The following is a 22521-nucleotide window of genomic DNA, read 5'->3' as shown; positions in this document are numbered from 1 at the left end:
ATTGGGTATATTGTTGGGTAATATTGCACACTGCCTGAAGCAATCCCAATTGACAGCTTTACTTGGAGATTTGTTGTACTTGACATCCCAGAGTGACATTGACCTCTGCTGGCCATGAGAGTCATTGCAGGTGAATTTGCCTGTTGAGATAATTGCCACAGCCTGATCTCCTCCTGGTCTTCCTCCTTCCTCTTCATCTCTCTCCCTCTCTCTCTCTGTCTCTCCCTCTTCATCTCTCTTTCTTTCTCTTCATCTCTCATCTCTCTCTCTCTCTCTCTCTCTCTCTCTCTATCTATCTCTCTCTCTCGAACTGTGATATAGAGTGGTGGCAGCACTAGGCCTACTTCCTACTTCCTGATTAATTGGGGACGGGGCTTCACCTGTGGTTCTATTTCTGAACATCCTGTCTTCTCTCCAGCGGTCAAAATGCAAGCTCAGTAAGATCGGCTTCGCGAGCCCGTCAGCAGAATTTCTAATGCCTTATGCCAGTATGGGAGCCAAGATCTGGGAAATGTCGCCATTAAATATGCACAAGATCCACAAGGGACAGGCAGTATTAATATTGTTAGAGTCAGGAGGTAGCCTATTCTCTGGGAAAGGATCCAACTAGAACATTAACTCAGGAAGGTTGAAATGGTGCCTTTATTAATATTGTTAGAGTCATGAGGTAGCCTATTCTCTGGGAAAGGATCCAACTAGAACATTAACTCAGGAAGGTTGAAATGGTGCCTTTATTTATGGAGGGGATTAACTGGGACTGGGTAGGGTGAGAGGCAGACCTGTTCGGTGCTTGGCATGCAGTGAGGGGCGTTTTGGAGCCTTCTCCTGGACGAAACGTAGTGCAGTACATGAACTGTATACTGACTGTCATTTATGATGCTGCGTTCACGTGCTCTCAGAATGATTGGAAATTTACGGAACACGTGACTGAAAAACTCCCAGAAACCCCCTGGACTCATCATAACTATGACTTTTAGACATCCAAATCAGTTCGTAATGAGCTTTGGTGAATAGAGGGAAATGTTGGTAACAAAACATTTCAGGTCAAAATACAAAGACATCTTAATCTGTGTTTATTGTCAATAACAGTCTGAAACAGAAAAGAACAACAAATTATAGATGTAAGTGAACAACACGTCACAGGAAAAGATGATATAAAAACAAATAAATTGTAATGTGGTGCTGTTTGCATGACAACGAGTTCAACTTTGATGGTATTGCCACTACAGAAAGGAGATGGCCGTACATAGCTGAGACATGTCCAAGTCAGTTTTTCAAACAGGGTTTTCTTGTACTGTACTGAGGTAAGGTTTTAGTTCATGAGAACAACAATGAAACAGGATACGTAGGTGTTCTGGTGTAATACAACACTGCCTTAATCCAGAATCATATAGACCTATCAATCTACTAAACACTGATCTCAAAACAGGTCACAAAATGAAAGAGGAGGTCAAAATCTGTTTGCTATAAATTTGTCAAACTGCATTAATATCACTCTGTTTCTATGTGATGGAAAAGCATTTACAATTTGGAAGCTATTTTCAGTTATCTAAGTACACAAGCGATCATGGTCATTTTGGTTTCCTCTCATTTCAATGCATGTTTTTCTTTTCTTACTATCTTTATGTTCTTATGATACGTTCCTGCGATCCGGTTTAAATGATATATTTTTTTACTGATATAATGTGTTAATCAATAGGCACTGAAATGTGTCTTAGTGATTGATTTGAAAGCTAGGCACACGTCTGCCTGATTCATCCACAGAGAAACAGACCAGGAGAAGATGACACTACAGCCTTCCTCTTCGGTCCATCAAGGGGGGCTCCTTTATAATCTTCAGTATCTCACAATCTGACACCAACTTCCCTTTACTTTTCCTTTTGGACTTCCTGGATTATTTCCAAGTGGACGGAGCAGTAACATGTTTGCCACTTGTTAAAGTTGTTAAATCTCATTTCTTCTTCTTTTTGTTACTGTCACCTGCTTCACCATGCCCAGTTCTTTACTGTGTGAAGGTTAGAAAAATACATCAATCCATCCATCCAACTCCCATCCAAACTCTGAGTAGGTTAACAGACTGCCATAACAGAGCTCTTGCAGTAATCTAAAATTGCTGGAAAAGCGTGTTCTGCTGCTGCTGCTGCTGCCTCAGCCTGCCCTCTGTGCCCTTTTCCTGAGGTGGGAGAACCTACCACGGTGGGGGACCAACACTGGGGTGAGAACCTACCACGGTGGGGGACCAACACTGGGGTGAGAACCTACCACGGTGGGGGACCAACACTGGGGTGAGAACCTACCACGGTGGGGGACCAACACTGGGGAGAGAACCTACCACGGTGGGAGACCAACACTGGGGTGAGAACCTACCACGGCAGGGGACCAACACCGCATCTGTTGCGACCACCTCAACCTATGTACAGAAGGGAAAAGATGGATCCTACTCTAGTTAACCTGAGTTCTAGTTTGTTACTGTACCTTAGCACTTGGCCATACTACACCTGACCATGCAGGGAGATAGCAACCAGGTTGGGGAGGACACGACAGACACTTGCTGTGCTGTGCTGAAATGAATGAATGGCTGGATGGGGGGGAAGGAGTGTTACGGTATTGTATTGTTGCCTAGCAATGAGAGCGCAGAGGGAACAAGAGAGAAGAGACATTCATTTCACGGGCAGGCACAGGCAGAGTGGAGTCTTTGGGCTCATGCTTTGTCGCAGAAAGCCGCACGGCCTCCCTACGTGTCCAGGCGTCCAGCAGGTTTTCTCTTGGCTTTGCGTGCGTATAGGAAGTACATGGTGTGTCCCGTGGTGATGAACAGTACAGAGATGATGACCAGGATGCCAAAGTGCTGGGGCTGCGGAGCAGAGATGACCATGATGAAGTGGAGAAGGTCCATCAGGTAGTTCATGGAGCTCTGGACCCCGTTGACCACACCACGTTCTGACTCACAGATGTTCTCCTGAAGCAGCTGGGTCACGGTCAGGTCAAAGGACCACAGACCTGGAACACACAGGATACACAGACAATGGTCAGTGGCTGCTTTGGTCTATACAGATAGACTACTACACTATGGTCTATACAGATAGACTACTACACTATGGTCTATACAGATAGACTACTACACTATGGTCTACACAGATAGACTACTACACTATGGTCTACACAGATAGACTACTACACTATGGTCTATACAGATAGACTACTACACTATGGTCTATACAGATAGACTACTACACTATGGTCTACACAGATAGACTACTACACTATGGTCTACACAGATAGACTACTACACTATGGTCTATACAGATAGACTACTACACTATGGTCTATACAGATAGACTACTACACTATGGTCTACACAGATAGACTACTACACTATGGTCTACACAGATAGACTACTACACTATGGTCTATACAGATAGACTACTACACTATGGTCTATACAGATAGACTACTACACTATGGTCTATACAGATAGACTACTACACTATGGTCTACACAGATAGACTACTACACTATGGTCTATACAGATAGACTACTACACTATGGTCTATACAGATAGACTACTACACTATGGTCTATACAGATAGACTACTACACTATGGTCTACACAGATAGACTACTACACTATGGTCTACACAGATAGACTACTACACTATGGTCTATGCAGACAGACTACTACACTATGGTCTATGCAGACAGACTACTACACTATGGTCTATACAGATAGACTACTACACTATGGTCTATGCAGATAGACTACTGCACTATGGTCTATGCAGATAGACTACTGCACTATGGTCTATGCAGATAGACTACTGCACTATGGTCTATGCAGATAGACTACTGCACTATGGTCTATGCAGATAGACTACTACACTGTGATCTATACAGATAGACCACTAGACTATGGTGTATACAGATAGATCACTATAATATAGTCCATATAAATAGAACACTAGACTATTGTCACGTTCCTGACCTGTTTTCTGTTGTTTTGTATGTGTGTGATGGTCAGGGCGTGAGTTTTGGGTGGGCAGTCTATGTTTTCTGTTTCTATGTTGGTTTTGGGTTGCCTGGTATGGCTCTTAATTAGAGGCAGGTGTTTTGCGTTTTCCTCTAATTGAGAGTCATATTAAGGTAGGTTGTTCTCACTGTTTGTTTGTGGGTGATTGTCGCTGTGTCTGTGTATTTTGCACCACACGGTACTGTCTCGTCTCGGTCGTTCCTGTTTATGTGTTCCTCGTTTCATGTAAGTTCATAGTTTAGGTCTGTCTAGTTCGTTTTGTTATTTTGTTAATCATTTCATGTGTATTTCGTTTCGTGTTTTTCCGTCTTGTCAATAAAACATTATGTATTCATCACCCGCTGCGCCTTGGTCAACTCACTGTCCGAAAGAGAGCCGTTACAACTATAGTTTATATAGATAGACCACTAGACTATAGTCTATATAGATAGACAACTAGACTATAGTTTATATAGATAGACAACTAGACTATAGTCTATATAGATAGACAACTAGACTATAGTCTATATAGATAGACCACTAGACTATAGTTTATATAGATAGACCACTAGACTATAGTCTATATAGATAGACAACTAGACTATAGTCTATATAGATAGACAACTAGACTATAGTTTATATAGATAGACCACTAGACTATAGTCTATATCAGGGGTGTCAAACTCATTCCACGGAGGGCCTTGTGTCTGCAGGTTTTTGGTCTTTCCTTTCAATAAAGCCCTAGACAACCAGGTGTGGGGAGTTCCTAACTAATTAGTGATGTTAATTCATCAATCAAGTACAAGGGTGGAGCGAAAACCCGCAGACACTCGGCCCTCCGTGGAATGAGTTTGACACCTGTGGTCTATATAGATAGACAACTAGACTATAGTCTATATAGATAGACAACTAGACTATAGTCTATATAGATAGACAACTAGACTATAGTCTATATAGATAGACCACTAGACTATAGTTTATATAGATAGACCACTAGACTATAGTCTATATAGATAGACAACTAGACTATAGTCTATATAGATAGACCACTAGACTATAGTCTATATAGATAGACCACTAGACTATAGTCTATATAGATAGACAACTAGACTATAGTCTATATAGATAGACCACTAGACTATAGTCTATATAGATAGACAACTAGACTATAGTCTATATAGATAGACAACTAGACTATAGTCTTTATAGATAGACAACTAGACTATAGTCTATATAGATAGACCACTAGACTATAGTCTATATAGATAGACCACTAGACTATAGTCTATATAGATAGACAACTAGACTATAGTCTATATAGATAGACAACTAGACTATAGTCTATATAGATAGACAACTAGACTATAGTCTATATAGATAGACAACTAGACTATAGTCTATATAGATAGACAACTAGACTATAATCTATATAGATAGACCACTAGACTATAGTCTATATAGATAGACCACTAGACTATAGTATATATAGATAGACCCCTAGACTATAGTCTATATAGATAGACCACTAGACTATAGTCTATATAGATAGACAACTAGACTATAGTCTATATAGATAGACAACTAGACTATAGTCTATATAGATAGACCACTAGACTATAGTCTATATAGATAGACAACTAGACTATAATCTATATAGATAGACCACTAGACTATAGTCTATTTAGATAGACCACTAGACTATAGTCTATATAGATAGACCACTAGACTATAGTCTATATAGATAGACAACTAGACTATAATCTATATAGATAGACAACTAGACTATAGTCTATATAGATAGACAACTAGACTATAATCTATATAGATAGACAACTAGACTATAGTCTATATAGATAGACAACTAGACTATAGTCTATATAGATAGACCACTAGACTATAGTCTATATAGATAGACCACTAGACTATGGAGCCATTTCACTAGTCTCTATTCAGTCAGGCACTCTGTCATCAACACTGGTCAAAGAATTCCGTTATAATACAAAAATGATTATCTTCCAACACTATTTGAACTAATTTACTGTTGAGTCTCAAAAGAACTGAATACCCACAGCCTATGTTATAAACATGCATAACACAGTTGCTATTGTTAAGCTGTGGATCAGCAACTCAATCCAATTGTGAAGGGCCTGGACCTGGTCGTCCCTCTTACTCACCGATGCGTGCTGTGATGACCCCCAAGAACAGCAGGATTATAGAGATGTAGGAGTCTGGCTCCATGCCTGATGGCATATTCTCAAACAGCACCGTGTTGTTGGTCCAGTGGATGGACGAGCGGTCGGGCAGCAGCGGCTGATTAATGCCACCCCGCATCGGGTAGGTGTGCTTCTGCCTCTGGCCCTCCACCATCCCCCCGGCCGCCGCCAACGTCGAGTTGGCATTGGCGTCCAGGAAGGGCATGAGCAGGCGGAGGTCCATGGGGCTGCCGGGGGCGAACACAGAACACACACACAGCAGCAGACAGCAAAGATGGAGGCAGCTGGAGATGATGCCTGTGTTGACTAAACCGTAGGCCTTCCTCAGCTTGGTGAACATGACGGTGCCCATGAGGCCTGTTATAGCCGAGACCCCCATCAGCAGACTGAGCAGGGAGCCACTGATGCCCTGGGTGTAGGCGTAGCCCGTGGTGATGCAGTCGAAGCCCAGGACAGTTGTGTAGAGGAAGGCCAGGCCCATCCCAGCCAGGAAGACATCCTGGCGGTAGTAGGCCCTCCAGCCATCCTTACAGGTGCTCAGCAGCCAGCGGAAGCGTCCGAAACACAGAGGCAGGTTGGTGATCTCCTTGAGGTTCAGGCTCATGTCGTCATCACTGAGGCCCGGGGCTGATGTCACCACCTCACTTTGCTCTACTGAGAGGTAGAGGACAAGAATCAGTCATGCTACTAACAATGCTCTACTGAGAGGACAAACATCAGTCGTGCTACTAACAATGCTCTACTGAGAGGACAAGCATCAGACATGCTACTAACAATGATCTACTGAGAGGTAGAGGACAAGAATCAGTCATGCTACTAACAATGCTCTACTGAGAGGACAAACATCAGTCGTGCTACTAACAATGATCTACTGAGAGGACAAACATCAGTCGTGCTACTAACAATGATCTACTGAGAGGACAAGCATCAGTCATGATACTAACAATGATCTACTGAGAGGACAAGCCTCAGTCATGATACAAACAGTTATCTACTGAGAGGACAAGCATCAGTCATGATACTAACAATGATCTACTGAGAGGACAAGCATCAGTCATGATACTAACAATGATCTACTGAGAGGACAAGCATCAGTCATGATACTAACAATGATCTACTGAGAGGAAAAGCATCAGTCATGATACTAACAATGATCTACTGAGAGGTAGAGGACAAGCATCAGTCAAGCTACTAAAAATGATCTACTGAGAGGAAGAGGACAAGCATCAGTCAAGCTACTAACAATGATCTACTGAGAGGACAAGCATCAGTCAAGCTACTAACAATTATCTACTGAGAGGACAAGCATCAGTCAAGCTACTAACAATGATCTACTGAGAGGGAGAGGACAAGCATCAGTCAAGCTACTAACAATGATCTACTGAGAGGACAAGCATCAGTCATGCTACTATCAATGATCTACTGAGAGGACAAGCATCAGTCAACCTACTAACAATGATCTACTGAGGGGACAAGCATCAGTCATGCTACTAACAATGATCTACTGAGAGGACAAGCATCAGTCATGCTACTAACAATGATCTACTGAGGAGACAAGCATCAGTCATGATACTAACAATGATCTACTGAGAGGACAAGCATCAGTCATGCTACTAACAATGATCTACTGAGAGGACAAGCATCAGACATGATACTAACAATGATCTACTGAGAGATAGAGGACACGCATCAGTCATGATACTGACAATGATCTACTGAGAGGACAAGCATCAGTCATGCTACTAACAATGATCTACTGAGAGGACAAGCATCAGTCATGATACTAACAATGATCTGCTGAGAGGGAGATTACAAGCATCAGTCATGCTACTACCAATGATCTACTGAGAGGGAGAGGACAAGCATCAGTCATGATACTAACATCATCCATTAACTAACTTAAGGCAACAGTGTATTCAAGTTATACTACGTTTCCATAGAGATGAACAAGCATGTACACTACCGTTCAAAAGTTCGCTGTCACCTTGTTTTTGAAAGAAAAGCACATATTTTTTTCCATTAAAATAACATTACATATATTAGAAATAGAGTGTAGACATTGTTAATGTTGTAAATGACTATTGTAGCTGGAAACAGCTGATTTTCCATGGAATATCTACATAGGAGTACAGAGGCCCATTATCAGCAACCATCACTCCTGTGTTCCAATGGCACGTTGCATTAGCTAATCCAAGTTTATCATTTTAAAAGGCTAAATGATCATTAGATCATGATCTAAAGTGTTTCCAAGATGGCGTAGCAGTAAGACGTCTTTGTCCTCGTCTTGTTGTGTCCCGTGTATATATCTTTTTATATCTTTTTTCTTTGCATATATTTTTAAAAATATTTTTCTTAACCTCAACTTCAACATACTCTCCTGCAATCCGCCTCACCCAATGTGGTGTGAATCTGCTATTTTCTTTACTTTTGAACCGGAACCCCAAACAGAAGCTAGCCAGCTAACTAGCTACTAGCTAGTAGTCAGCTAGCCACTGCTAGCAGTCATCAGCTAACCTTTAGCCCAGACAACTCTTGCCAGTCTGCACAGCGCGACTCAAACCCGAGCAAATCGGACATATTTTTCTCCATATCTCCGGATTCCTACCGCAAGCTCTGAACCTTTTCACCTGGATCATCACAGCTAGCTAGCTGCTATTCCGAGTGACCACTCCTGGCTAACGTCTCTGTCCTAAAGCAAGAACCAATTAGCCTGGAGCTAGCCTTTGCAAGGCCCATCTCCTGGCTAGCGGAAGAGGTCCATCAGCCACTCCTTTGCCAATTGGCCTGGAACCCCTTGACTGCCGACACGGAGCCCCGCCGATTCCATCACGACTGGACTACTGACGTAATTTACCTGAGGTTTTTTTTCAACTGGCTCCTCCATCGCGACGTCCCCTGAATGCCCATCTGCTAGCCTGCTAGCCGCGGCCCGCTAGCTGTCTAGAGCATATCGGACTGTTAGCTGAAGAGGCCCATCGGACAAATTCTTTGGCCACTATACCTATTTTGCCTGGACCCTTTTACCACACAGAGCCCTGCTGATCCATCACGACTAGTCTGCCGACATAACAGCACGAGGGGGCTACAACAGACTTCTTCCGTCGCAACGTCCCTCTAAGGCCATTCTGCTAGCTTGCTAGCCACGGCCCGCAAGCTGTCTGAATCGCTGTGTCTCCAGCCCGCCGAGCTACTCACTGGACCCCTATGATCACTCGGCTACGCATGCCTCTCCCTGATATCAATATGCCTTGTCCATTGCTGTTTTGGTTAGTGATCATTGCCTTATTTCACTGTAGAGCCTCTAGCCCTGCTCAATACGCCTTAGCTAACCCTCCCACACCTCCCACACATGCGGTGACCTCACCTCATTTAAATTATGTTTCTAGAGATAATATCTCTCCTCTTCACTCAATGCATAGGTTTACCTCCACTGATTTCACATCCTACCATACCGTTGTCTGTTAATTATGCCTTGAATAAATTCTACCATGCCAAGAATCCTGCTCCTTTAACTCTCTGTTCCGAACGTACTAGACGACCAGTTCTTATAACCTTTAGCCATACCCTTATCCTACTCCTCCTCTGTTCCTCTGGTGATGTAGAGGTTAATCCAGGCCCTGCAGTGCCTAGCTCCACTCCCATTCCCCAGGCGCTCTCATTTGTTGACTTTTGTAACCGTAAATGCATGTTAACATTAGAAGCCTCATCCCTAAGTTTGTTTTATTCACTGTTTTAGCACACTCTGCCAACCCGGATGTCCTAGCCGTGTCTGAATCCTAGCTTAGAAAGACCACCAAAAACCCAGATATTTCCATCCCTAACTATAACATTTTCCGACACGATAGAACTGCCAAAGGGGTCGGAGTTGTAATCTACTACAGAGATAGCCTGCAGAGTTCTGTCTTACTATCCAGGTCTGTGCCCAAACAATTAGAGCTTCTACTTTTAAAAATCCAGCCTTCCAGAAACAAGTCACTCACCGTTGCCGCTTGCTATAAACCACCTTCTGCCCCCAGCTGTGCACTGGACACCATATGTGAATTGATTGCCCCACATCTATCTTCAGAGCTGTTGCTGTTAGGTGACCTGTTAGGTGACCTAAACTGGGACATGCTTAACAACCCGGCTATCCTACAATCTAAGTTTGATGCCCTCAATCTCAAATTATCAATGAACCTACCAGGTACAACCCCAAATCCGCAAACATGGCCACCCTCATAGATAACATCCTAACCAACCTGCCCTCCAAATACACCTCTGCTGTCTTCAACCAGGATCTCAGCGATCACTGCCTCATTGCCTGCGTCCGTAATGGGTCTGCTGTCAAACGACCACCCCTCATCACTGTCAAACGCTCCCTAAAACACGTCAGCGAGCAGGCCTTTCTAATCGACCTGGCCCGGATATCCTGGAAGGATATTGACCTCATTCCGTCAGTAGAGGATGCCTGGTTATTCTTTAAAAGTGCCGTCCTCACCATTTTAAATAAGCATGCCCCGTTCAAAAAATGTTGAACCAGGAACAGATTTAGCCCTTGGTTCACTCCAGACCTGAATGCCCTTGACCAGCAGAAAAATATCCTGTGGCGTACTGCATTAGCATTGAATAGCCCCCGCGATATACAACTTCTCAGGGAAGTTAGGAACCAATATACACAGGCAGTTAGGAAAGCAAAGGTTAGCTTTTTCAAACAGAAATTTGCATCCTGTAGCACAAACTCCAAAAGGTTCTGGGACACTGTAAAGTCCATGGAGAACATGAGCACCTCCTCCTAGCTGCCCACTGCACTGAGGCTAGGAAACACTGTCACTACCGATAAATCCACAATAATTGAGAATTTCAATACGAATTTTTCTACGGCTGGCCATGCTTTCCACCTGGCTACCCTTACCCCGGTCAACAGCCCTGCACCCCCCACAGCAACTTGCCCAAACCTCCCTCATTTCCCATTCACCCAAATCCAGATAGCTGATGTTCTGAAAGAGCTGCAAAATCTGGATCCCTACAAATCAGCCGGGCTAGAGAATCTGGACCCTCTCTTTCAAAAATTATCTGCCAAAATTGTTGCAACCCCTATTACTAGCCTGCTCAACCTTTCTTTCATATCGTCTGAGATCCCCAAAGATTGGAAAGCTGTTCAAAGGGGGAGACACTCTAGACCCAAACTGCTACATACTTATATCTATCCTACCCTGCCTTTCTAAGGTCATGGAAAGGCAAGTTAACAAACAGATCACCGACCATTTTGAATCCCACCGTACCTTCTCCGCTATGCAATCTGGCTTCCGAGCTGGTCATGGGTGCACCTCAGCCACGCTCAATGTCCTAAACGATTTCATAACTGCCATTGATAAGAGACAATACTGTGCAGCTGTATTCATCGACCTGGCCAAGGCTTTCGACTCTGTCAATCACCACATTCTTATCGGCAGACTCAACAGCCTTGGTTTCTCAAATGACAGCCTCGCCTGGTTCAACAACTACTTCTCAGACAGAGTTCAGTGTGTCAAATTGGAGGGCCTGTTGTTCGGACCTCTGGCAGTCTCTTTGGGGGTCCCATAGGGTTCACTCCCCGGGCTGACTCTTTTCTCTGTATACATCGCTCTTGCTTCTGGTGATTCTCTGATTCACCTCTACGCAGATGACACCATTCTGTATACTTCTGGCCCTTCTTTGGGCACTGTGTTATTAACTAACCTCCAGACGAGCTTCAATGCCATACAACTCTGCTTCCGTGGCCTCCAACTGCTTCTAAATGCAAGTAAAACTAAATGCATGCTCTTCAACCGATCGCTGCCCACACCTGCCCGCCCGTCCAGCATCACTACTCTGGACCTTTGTGACTTAGAATATGTGGACAACCACAAATACCTAGGTATCTGTTTAGATTGTAAACTCTCCTTCCAGACTCACATTAAGCATCTCTAATCCATAATAAAATCTAGAATCTGCTTCATATTTCGCAACAAAGCATCCTTCACTCATGCATACCCTCATAAAACTGACTATCCTACCGATCCTTGACTTCGGCGATGTCATTTACAAAATAGCCGTGAATCACAGTGCCATCCTTTTTGTCACCAAAGCCCCATATACTACCCACCACTGCGTCCTGTATGCTCTCGTTGGCTGGCCCTCGCTTTATATTCATCGCCAAACCCACTGGCTCCAGGTCATCTATAAGTCTTTGCTAGGTAAAGCCCTGCCTTATCTCAGCTCACAGGTCACGATAGCAGCACCCACCCGTAGCACGCGCTCCAGCAGGTATATTTCACTGGTCACCCCCAAAGCCAATTCCTCGTTTGGCCGCCTTTCCCTCCAGTTCTCTGCTGCCAATGACTGGAACGAACTGCAAATATCACTGAAGCTTGAGACCCATATCATCCTCACTAACTTTAAGCACCAGCTGTCATAGCAGCTCACAGATCACTGCGCCTGTACATAGCCAATCCAACTACTTCATCCCCATACTGTTATTTATTTGGTTTATCTTGCTCCTTTGCACCCCAGTATCTCTACTTGCACACTCATCTTCTGCACAACTATCACTCCAGTGCCTTACCTCCCTTATCCTATCTCATTTGCACACACTGTATATAGACTTTTTTCTATTTTATTATTGACTGTATGTATGTTTATTCCATGTGTAACTCTGTGTTGTTGTTTTTGTCGCACTGCTTTGCTTTATCTTGGCCAGGTCTCAACTAGCCTACCTGGTTAAATAAAGGTGAAGTACATTTAAGAACATGTTGAAAACCCTTTTGCAATTATGTTAGCACAGCTGAAATCTGTTGTTCTGATTAAAGAAGCAATAAAACTGGCTTTTTTTATTTTTAAAAAGGTCTTTGTTTCTGGCCATTTTGAACCTGTAATTGAACCCACAAATGCTGATGCTCCAGATACTCAAATAGTCTAAGAAGGCCAGTTTTATTGTTTCTTTAATCAGGACAACAGTTTTCAGCTGTGCTAAAATAATTGCAAAAGGGTTTTCTAATGATCAATAAGCCTTTTAAAATTATAAACTTGAATTAGCTAACACAACGTGCCATTGGAACACAGGAGTGATGGTTGTTGATAATGGGCCTGTGTACGCCCATGATGATATTCCATTAAAAATCAGCCGTTTCCAGCTACAATAGTCATTTACAACAATAACAATGTCTACACTGTATTTCTGATCAATTTGATGTTATTTTAATGGAGAAAAAAAATTGCTTTTCTTTCAAAAACAAGGACATTTTTTAAGTGACCCCAATCTTTTGAACGGTAGTGTATATGCTGTGCATGTTGGAATTAGAGTAAGGTTTCTTGCCCTCACGTATCTTTCAACCGATTTCATCCAATTTTACTGTAAAGTAAAGTTATGCTTCACTGTAAAGTTTGATGAAATAGGTTGGAAGATCCACTTTACTTTACTTTACCAACTCAACTACTGAAGCAGTCACAGAGTGACCAGGACACCAGGACACTGACCTTGTGACCCCCTCCTCTCCACCAGTCCCTCCGTCCCCTCTGTTGGTCTCTCCAGGGAGGCCTGGCCGTCCTCGGGCGCGGGTGGTTTGACGGACAGCGCCGGGACAATGCGGTAGACCCGGGACAGGAAGATAAACTCCACTATGAGGGACACCAGGTTCCAGCCCAGGATGAAGCCGCAGCCGATCACGTTGGAGGCCAGGGTCATGACTTGTCCCACCGCCAGCGGTGCCAGGATGTTGGTCACCTGATCGATGCGCCGCATGGTAGCATTCATCCCTTCAGATCAGAATCAAACCAATAGGTACAGGGTTTAGTTTGGTTGTGGTGATATGGTATCTGTGTTACCAGCTTTACTAATGCCTACATTATCAAACTATTCTGACTCTATTGTAATGCATGTGATACATCCTAGAAAAACTAAATACATAGAGTGTATGATAACCTTGTGCTTTAACCAGCAGCCAGTTCAGCAGCTGAAACAGAAACAACAATCCCTCGTGATGTAATAGCGTGTGGAAGGTCTGCCAGTCTCACCGGCGAGGTGACCCCGGTTGTATCCAGTGATAACCACAATCCAGTCCCTCTGGATGGCGATGGTCAGCGCTGTGCTTGCTAGGTTAGCCACATCTGCCAGGACGATCACCACCGTATAACAAACCACCTTGTGTAAGTTTTGTGATGCAACACGTTACTACGCATGACAGCACAGAGCAGCAGGAGGCTCAGAACAGCAGCAGCAACAACATGGACACAGAACAGTGCAGGAGAAACAGCAACCGTCACAGCAGTTTGCAATAATATATCGAGCCTGATTCTCAACAGACCTGGGTTTAAATAGCATTCATTTTCTTTCAAATATATTGAGCGTTTGATTGAGCACGCCTGGAGCACTGGATGGGTGGAGTTTGTCATTTTAGGACTATTCCATGTGTTCCATTGCACCAGGCAAACTCAATCAAGTGCAGATAAAGTCTTTGAAAGGATACAAATGCTATTTGAATCCATATCTGATTCCAAACCATACTGTTGGTTCACATGATGAGAGTTTAGACAGTATGGGAGAGAAAATGAAAAATATACTCACAGTTAACCAGCCATCCCAAATGCTCTCAATCCACTGTTTATATAAGAAGACCAACATCAGCACAATGCTACACACCGTCACTGAAATGTTCTGAACCAACAACGATGCATGTGCCACTAAAACCAAGGAGGGAGAAGAAACTAAGACTCTAAAATATTCTGGGACAATGCATTTCAGAGAACCATAAAGACTTCTACAGAACCATAAATGTATCATTGGTCTTAAAAGGGCATTCTGCAGTTGCTATAGCACATTCATTTTTGGACTTTTAAAGTAATCATATATAGCTATTGATTCTAAAATAATATAACTTATAAATGACTCATGAGCTTAGTTCATCTGTTGTACCCCAGTAGATCCCCAAATATACGCTTGTTTTACTTTGTAATTGTAAACTAACTCTGTATAGCTTCAAAACATGATTAAAACTATAATGTTCGTCTCATGGATGGTCAGTACTTGCATCCATAGCTCTGTCTATGAATTTGTGAGTGGTTACATTTATCCAGCCAAATCCCTCAGCAATTTACCAAAATAGTGGTGGGGTGCAACTTGTTACTGTTTGAACTGCAGAGTGCCCATGTGAGGCAGAGAGGCAGCAAATTAGGACTGCATCCCAAATAGCCTCATATTCCCTATTAGATTGCAGTACCTTTAGGGTGCCATTTGGGACTAGATGTCAGGTCCTATAGCTGTAAATAGAAGATATTGTTGGTCTAACCTTTGTTCCTGGGGTTGCGGTCAACCCAGTCCCCAATCAAAGCCCCTAGCAGCAGCACTGACCCCGCCACCACCAAGCCAAATATTGCGGTCAGCAGCAGGTTACGTCCATACAGCTCGATCAGGAACACCGAAATGGCAAAGTGCCACATACGGTCACCCTATTAGAAAGACAAATAGTCATCATGACGGAGAAGAACGTTTTTAGCTTTTGGCTTTTAGCTTTTTACTCTTTCTAGTGGTAGAGGGCATAAAGGCACATGTAAAGTATGTCCATCTTTCATTGATTTGCAAGACACGACCAGGTTGATGACATAAACCTTATAGTGTCCAGCCGGTATGGCTTTGTAGCTCCCTTACCCATTGTTGTTACATGAAAAGGCTTCTTACCCACATGGACAGTGCCCCACTGACGTAGATCAGGAATTTAGGGCCCCTGAGGTAGATGAGGGCTGACCCTGGTGAGTAAGTTCAACAGAGACACACAGTAACATGAACAATAACCAGAGATAACATCATTATGAGTCTACAGGAACACTCTACATCTATAGCTGGAAAACCACCTAATATTAAGCAGCTCTTACAACTAAACACTTTACATTAAGTAGATCTTATACCTAACACTTTACATTAAGTAGATCTTATACCTAACACTTTACATTAAGTTTTGCTTATACCTAACACGTTACATTAAGTTTTGCTTATACCTAACACTTTACATTAAGCAGCTCTTATACCTAACACTTTACATTAAGTTTTGCTTATACCTAACACGTTACATTAAGTTTTGCTTATACCTAACACTTTACATTAAGCAGCTCTTATACCTAACACTTTACATTAAGCAGCTCTTATACCTAACACTTTACATTAAGTTTTGCTTATACCTAACACGTTACATTAAGTTTTGCTTATACCTAAAACTTTACGTTAAGCAGCTCTTATACCTAACACTTTACATTAAGCAGCTCTTATACCTAACACTTTACATTAAGTTTTGCTTATACCTAACACTTTACATTAAGTTTTGCTTATACCTAACACTTTACATTAAGCAGCTCTTATACCTAACACTTTACATTAAGTTTTGCTTATACCTAACACGTTACATTAAGTTTTGCTTATACCTAACACTTTACATTAAGCAGCTCTTATACCTAACACTTTACATTAAGTTTTGCTTATACCTAACACTTTACATTAAGCAGCTCTTATACCTAACACTTTACATTAAGTTTTGCTTATACCTAACACTTTACATTAAGTTTTGCTTATACCTAACACTTTACATTAAGCAGCTCTTATACCTAACACTTTACATTAAGTTTTGCTTATACCTAACACTTAACATTAAGTTTCGCTTATACCTAACACTTTACATTAAGTTTTGCTTATACCTAACACTTAACATTAAGTTTCGCTTATACCTAACACTTTACATTAAGCAGCTCTTATACCTAACACTTTACATTAAGCAGCTCTTATACCTAACACTTTACATTAAGTTTTGCTTATACCTAACACGTTACATTAAGTTTTGCTTATACCTAACACTTTACATTAAGCAGCTCTTATACCTAACACTTTACATTAAGCAGCTCTTATACCTAACACTTTACATTAAGTTTTGCTTATACCTAACACTTTACATTAAGTTTTGCTTATACCTAACACTTTACATTAAGCAGCTCTTATACCTAACACTTTACATTAAGTTTTGCTTATACCTAACACGTTACATTAAGTTTTGCTTATACCTAACACTTTACATTAAGCAGCTCTTATACCTAACACTTTACATTCAGTTTTGCTTATACCTAACACTTTACATTAAGCAGCTCTTATACCTAACACTTTACATTAAGTTTTGCTTATACCTAACACGTTACATTAAGTTTTGCTTATACCTAACACTTTACATTAAGCAGCTCTTATACCTAACACTTTACATTAAGTTTTGCTTATACCTAACACTTAACATTAAGTTTCGCTTATACCTAACACTTTACATTAAGTTTTGCTTATACCTAACCCTTTACATTAAGCAGCTCTTATACCTAACACTTTACATTAAGTTTTGCTTATACCTAACACTTAACATTAAGTTTCGCTTATACCTAACACTTTACATTAAGCAGCTCTTATACCTAACACTTTACATTAAGTTTTGCTTATACATAACCCTTTACATTAAGTAGCTCGTACACTTAACACCTTACATTAAGTTTCTCTTATACCTAACACTTTATATTGGGTTGCTCTAATACCTATATAAATGTAACGCTGTGATTACGACAATCACAACGTGTTGTTACATCATCATTAAGTAATGGCTGTGTAGTTGTATTGTCAGGTCATGAGGTCAGGGTAAACTCCTGGTCATCTCTCTCTCTCCACTCCCGCAATAGACGAGCTGACCTGATCTACTCCTGGCCTTCCTGGCCCGAGCCTCCTTGATGTCATCAGACTCAAACTCCACCACCACCCCTCCACACTGGGCTGCGTCTGCTCGCAGGGACATCGCCTGTACAGAGTCCAAACCAGGTCACCGGTAAGGGATCAGAGGTCACACAACTACTGTACAAGAATCCAGAAGGGGCTTGTCAACAATGGAACTTGTAGAATTAAGAATGGGCCTGCTCAACTCAATTGAACTAGAATATACAGTTGAAGTCGGAAGTTAACATACACCTTAGCCAAATACATTTAAACTCACTCTTTCAAAATTCCTGACATGTAATCCTAGTAAAAATTCCCTGTCTTAGGTCAGTTAGGATCACCACTTTATTTTAAGAATGTGAAATGTCAGAAAAATAGTAGAGAGAATTATTTATTTCAGCTTTTATTTCTTTCATCACATTCCCAGTGGGTCAGAAGTTTACGTACACTCAATTTGTATTTGGTAGCATTGCCTTTAAATTGTTTAACTTTGGTCAAACGTTTCGGGTAGCCTTCCACAAGCTTCCCACAATAAGTTGGGTGAATTTTGGGCCAATCCTCCTGACAGAGCTGGTGTAACTGAGTCAGGTTTGTAGGCCTCTTTGCTCGCACACGCTTTTTCAGTTCTGACCACACATTTTCTATAGGATTGAGGTTAGGGCTTTGTGATGGCCCTCCAATACCTTGACTTTGTTGTCCTTAAGCCATTTTGCCACAACTTTGGAAGTATCCTTGGGGTCATTGTCCATTTGGGAGACCCATTTGCAACCAAGCTTTAACTTCCTGACTGATGTCTTGAGATGTTGCTTAGATATATCCACATCATTTTCCTCCCTCATGATGCCATGTATTTTGTGAAGTGCACCAGTCCCTCCTGCAGCAAAGCACCGCCACAACATGATGCTGCCACCCCTGTGCTTCACAGTTGGGATGGTGTCTTCGGCTTGCAAGCCTCCCCATTTTTCCCCCAAACATAACGATGACCATTATGGCCAAACAGTTCTATTTTTGTTTCATCAGACCAGAGGACATTTCTCCAAAAAGTACGATCTTTGTCCCCATGTGCAGTTGCAAACCGTTGTCTGGCTTTTTTATGGCGGTTTTGGAGCAGTGGCTTCTTCCTTGCTGAGCTGCCTTTCAGGTTATGTCGATATAGAACTTGTTTTACTGTGGATATAGATACTTTTGTACTTGTTTCCTCCAGCATCTTCACAAGGTCCTTTGCTGTTGATTTACACTTTTTGCACCAAAGTACATTCATCTCTAGGAGACAGAACGCATCTCCTTCCTGAGCGGTATGACAGCTGCGTGGTCCCATGGTGTTTATACTTGCGTACTATTGTTTGTACAGATGAACGTGGTACCTTCAGGCATTTGGAAATTGCTCCCAAGGATGAACCAGACTTGTGGAGGTCTACAATTTGTTTTCCTGAGGTCTTGGCTGATTTCTTTTGATTTTCCCAAGATGTCAAGCAAAGAGGCACTGAGTTTGAAGGTATGCTTTGAAATGCAGCCTCAGGTACACAGTCAACTTAGTGTATGTAAACTTCTGACCCACTGGAATTGTGATACAGTGAATTATAAGTGAAATCATCTGTCTGTAAACAATTGTTGGAAAAATTACTTGTGTCATGCAAAACTATAGTTTGTTAACAAGAAATGTGTGGAGTGGTTGAAAAACAACTTTTAATGACTCCAACCTAAGTGTATGTAAACTTCTGACTTCAACTGTAACTAGTAGAATTAAGAATGGGTCTGTTCAACTCAAAAGAACTACAATATAACTAGTAGAATTAAGAATGGGTCTGTTCAACTCAAAAGAACTACAATATAACTAGTAGAATTAAGAATGGGTCTGTTCAACTCAAAAGAACTACAATATAAGTAGTAGAATTAAGAATTGGTCTGTTCAAGGCAATAGAAATACAATATAACTAGTAGAATTAAGAATGGGTCTACTCAAGGCAAAAGTCTGTTTAATAAAGGTATATACGTGCATTGCAGAGTCCTAAGGGCATACACTAGTAACAGAAAAACCGAAACTCATTGAAAATATTCTTTAGAACACGTGTCAAACTAATTCCATGGAGGGCCGAGTGTCTGCAGGTTTTCACTCCTCCTTTGTACTTGATTGAGGAATTAAGGTCACTAATTAGTAAGGAACTCCCCTCACCTGGTTGTCTAGGTCTTAATTGAAAGGAAAACCAAAAATCAGCAGACTCTAGGCTCTCCATGGAATAAGTTTGACACCCCTGCTTTAGAAGTTCAATTCATTCTAACAGCACATCAACATTTAAATGACAGGTTTAAGAAAAGTTTGTTGACATGAAGTAAAAGGGCACCTTATTAAGCCTCAACCATGTCTAACATGTTCATCTGTTGAAGCCAGTATCTGGTTGCTTTTGACAAGATCAGATCATGTTCAGTGACAGGATGGATTCTGATTCATAAACCATCATGTTAATTATCTTAGTGCCACCAGTCTACACATCTTGTACCTTATCCTTTCATATCTCAGAAACCATCTTAGATAAACGTATCTCAGACAAAATATTGTCAACCAGAAAGTACATCACACCGCAAATGTTGATCTCAAGTTGTTTGTGCTTTGACTGTCTGAAATTATTTCAAATAGTATTTCAGTGTTATTGAACATGACTTGCAGTTCAGATTCTGAGGCCTACATATAAGATGGCTCCCATAGGTCATGAGGTCAAATGATCTGCAGCAGGGTACACATTCTGTTTACCTCAAATCTGGCAACAATATACTGTACCTCAGGAAGACATTTCACAATGCATCAAGCCAAGAACACACATAAACACATTTTAAACTTAAATCCCTGAAAACAAATACATTTGAGCCTTTCTAGCCCTATGCGTCGATGTGCTGCTTCAATGTGCATTAAACTGCAGAGCAAAACCAAGCCAACATTTCCAGTCCTCCATGTAAAAAGACAGATATGAACACTTCTCAAGACATTTCTGAAACAATCCCAACATCACCTTGGCTCTGATGTTAGGGTGAATCCTTGCTGGTGCTCCTTAATGAGGTGTCTTTTGCCATGTATCCTACATGGAGATGCTCCTCTTCCCGGAGACCTGGAATTCAAGCTATAGTAGTCTGAAAGGCTTGATAGAATCAGTGTGTAAAAATGCACCATTGTATGAAAGTGCCAGAAAAGCAGAACGAGGGACAACAAAAGCAGCCAGAGTATTCCAAAGCACGTGACAATGAGGGGACAATATCTCTGTCCCCCCTGCACCACAGAAAGGATAACCGTGTCACTCGTATGACACATGCACACACAGACAAAAACCCACACACAGACGCACACGCGCATGCGTGCACACACACACACACGAGACCAATTGAGCTCTGATAAAACTGGACCAGTGATAACATGAAACCATAACAAATTACACAAAGTTCTTCACCGTATGTAAGTTATACGGAACAAAAATATAAACACAATATGTAAAAGTCTTGATTCCATGTTTCATTAGCTGAAATAAAAAAGCCGGTGACGTCGACTGCCGAACTTCGCCCAAACAAGGAGAGGAGCCGACTTCGGCGGAAGTTGTGACAAATCCTAATAAAACAAACAGACAAATACATGATTATCCATGACTGATTCTATGTTATTATTATTTTATTAAATGTATATCTGTATGTATTTTCTGACTTTATTAACCAGAGAGAGCGAGAGGGGACGACAGTGGGGAAAGCTAGAGAGAGTTTGAGTCAAAGGGCAGTAAAGGCCAGATTTGAAACCTATTCTGACACCGGCATTACCGCTAGACCACCTAGGCCACGACCAGTTAGACCACCAGATATTAGAATAGCTGAGAACATTGGGTAGATTGTTTTGGAGTCTGAAGGAGCTTGAATGGTATGTCTATAGCAGTGAAAGCTCCTCAGAGGAGGAAAGGGAGGACCATCCTCCTTAGTAAAACTCCAGATTGTGGCTTTAATCTAAACTCACATTCCCCCATATTGAGTTGTGCAAGAGATGACCCCTTGACACAGTTTAAGTAGGATCAATAGCACAAGTTTAGTATACCCAGTGGAGGCTCTTCAGAGGATTAAGGGGAGGACCATATTCACGTCACCAAATAATTGATTTAAACACACTGTTTTGCAATGGTCTACAGTAGCCTCAACAGCACTCTGTAGGGTAGCACCATTGTGTAGTCGGAGGACAGCTAGCTTCCGTCCTCCTCTGGGTACATTTACTTAAATTGTAACGATCGTTGTCAGATTCCTCCTTCTCGGATGAGGAGGAGCATGGATTGAACCAAAACGCAGCGGGTGTTGAATACATAATGATTTATTAGACACGACGAAACAATGACACGAACTATACTTGAATAAACTACAAAATAACAAAACGAATGTGTAGACAGACCTGAACAATACGAACTTACAAATAACACGAAGAACGCACGAACAGGGAAAATAGACTACACAAAGAACGATGTACAAAACAAACCGAAAACAGTCCCGTGTGGTGCGCAGACACAGACACGGAAGACAATCACCCACAAACAAACAGTGTGAACACACCTACCTTAATATGACTC

At 41.8% G+C, this 22521-nt stretch overlaps 1 protein-coding gene across 1 annotated transcript; it reads right to left on the bottom strand.

The window, feature by feature from the left end:
• Positions 1-1154: 1154 nt before the first annotated feature.
• LOC129856903 (solute carrier family 40 member 1-like) lies at positions 1155-18020 on the bottom strand. Its single transcript, XM_055924661.1, has 8 exons — positions 17918-18020; positions 15890-15957; positions 15501-15660; positions 14780-14895; positions 14230-14356; positions 13693-13971; positions 6181-6873; positions 1155-3000 (listed from the first exon to the last, which is right to left on the bottom strand). Exons 1-8 carry the CDS (start codon positions 18018-18020, stop codon positions 2735-2737), a joined length of 1812 nt encoding a protein of 603 aa, XP_055780636.1. The 3' UTR covers positions 1155-2734.
• Positions 18021-22521: the final 4501 nt, after the last annotated feature.

Source organism: Salvelinus fontinalis, chromosome 6 (assembly GCF_029448725.1).
Source record: "Salvelinus fontinalis isolate EN_2023a chromosome 6, ASM2944872v1, whole genome shotgun sequence".
Lineage (NCBI taxonomy): Eukaryota > Metazoa > Chordata > Actinopteri > Salmoniformes > Salmonidae > Salvelinus > Salvelinus fontinalis.
This window is presented reverse-complemented; position numbering and strand designations above follow the sequence as displayed.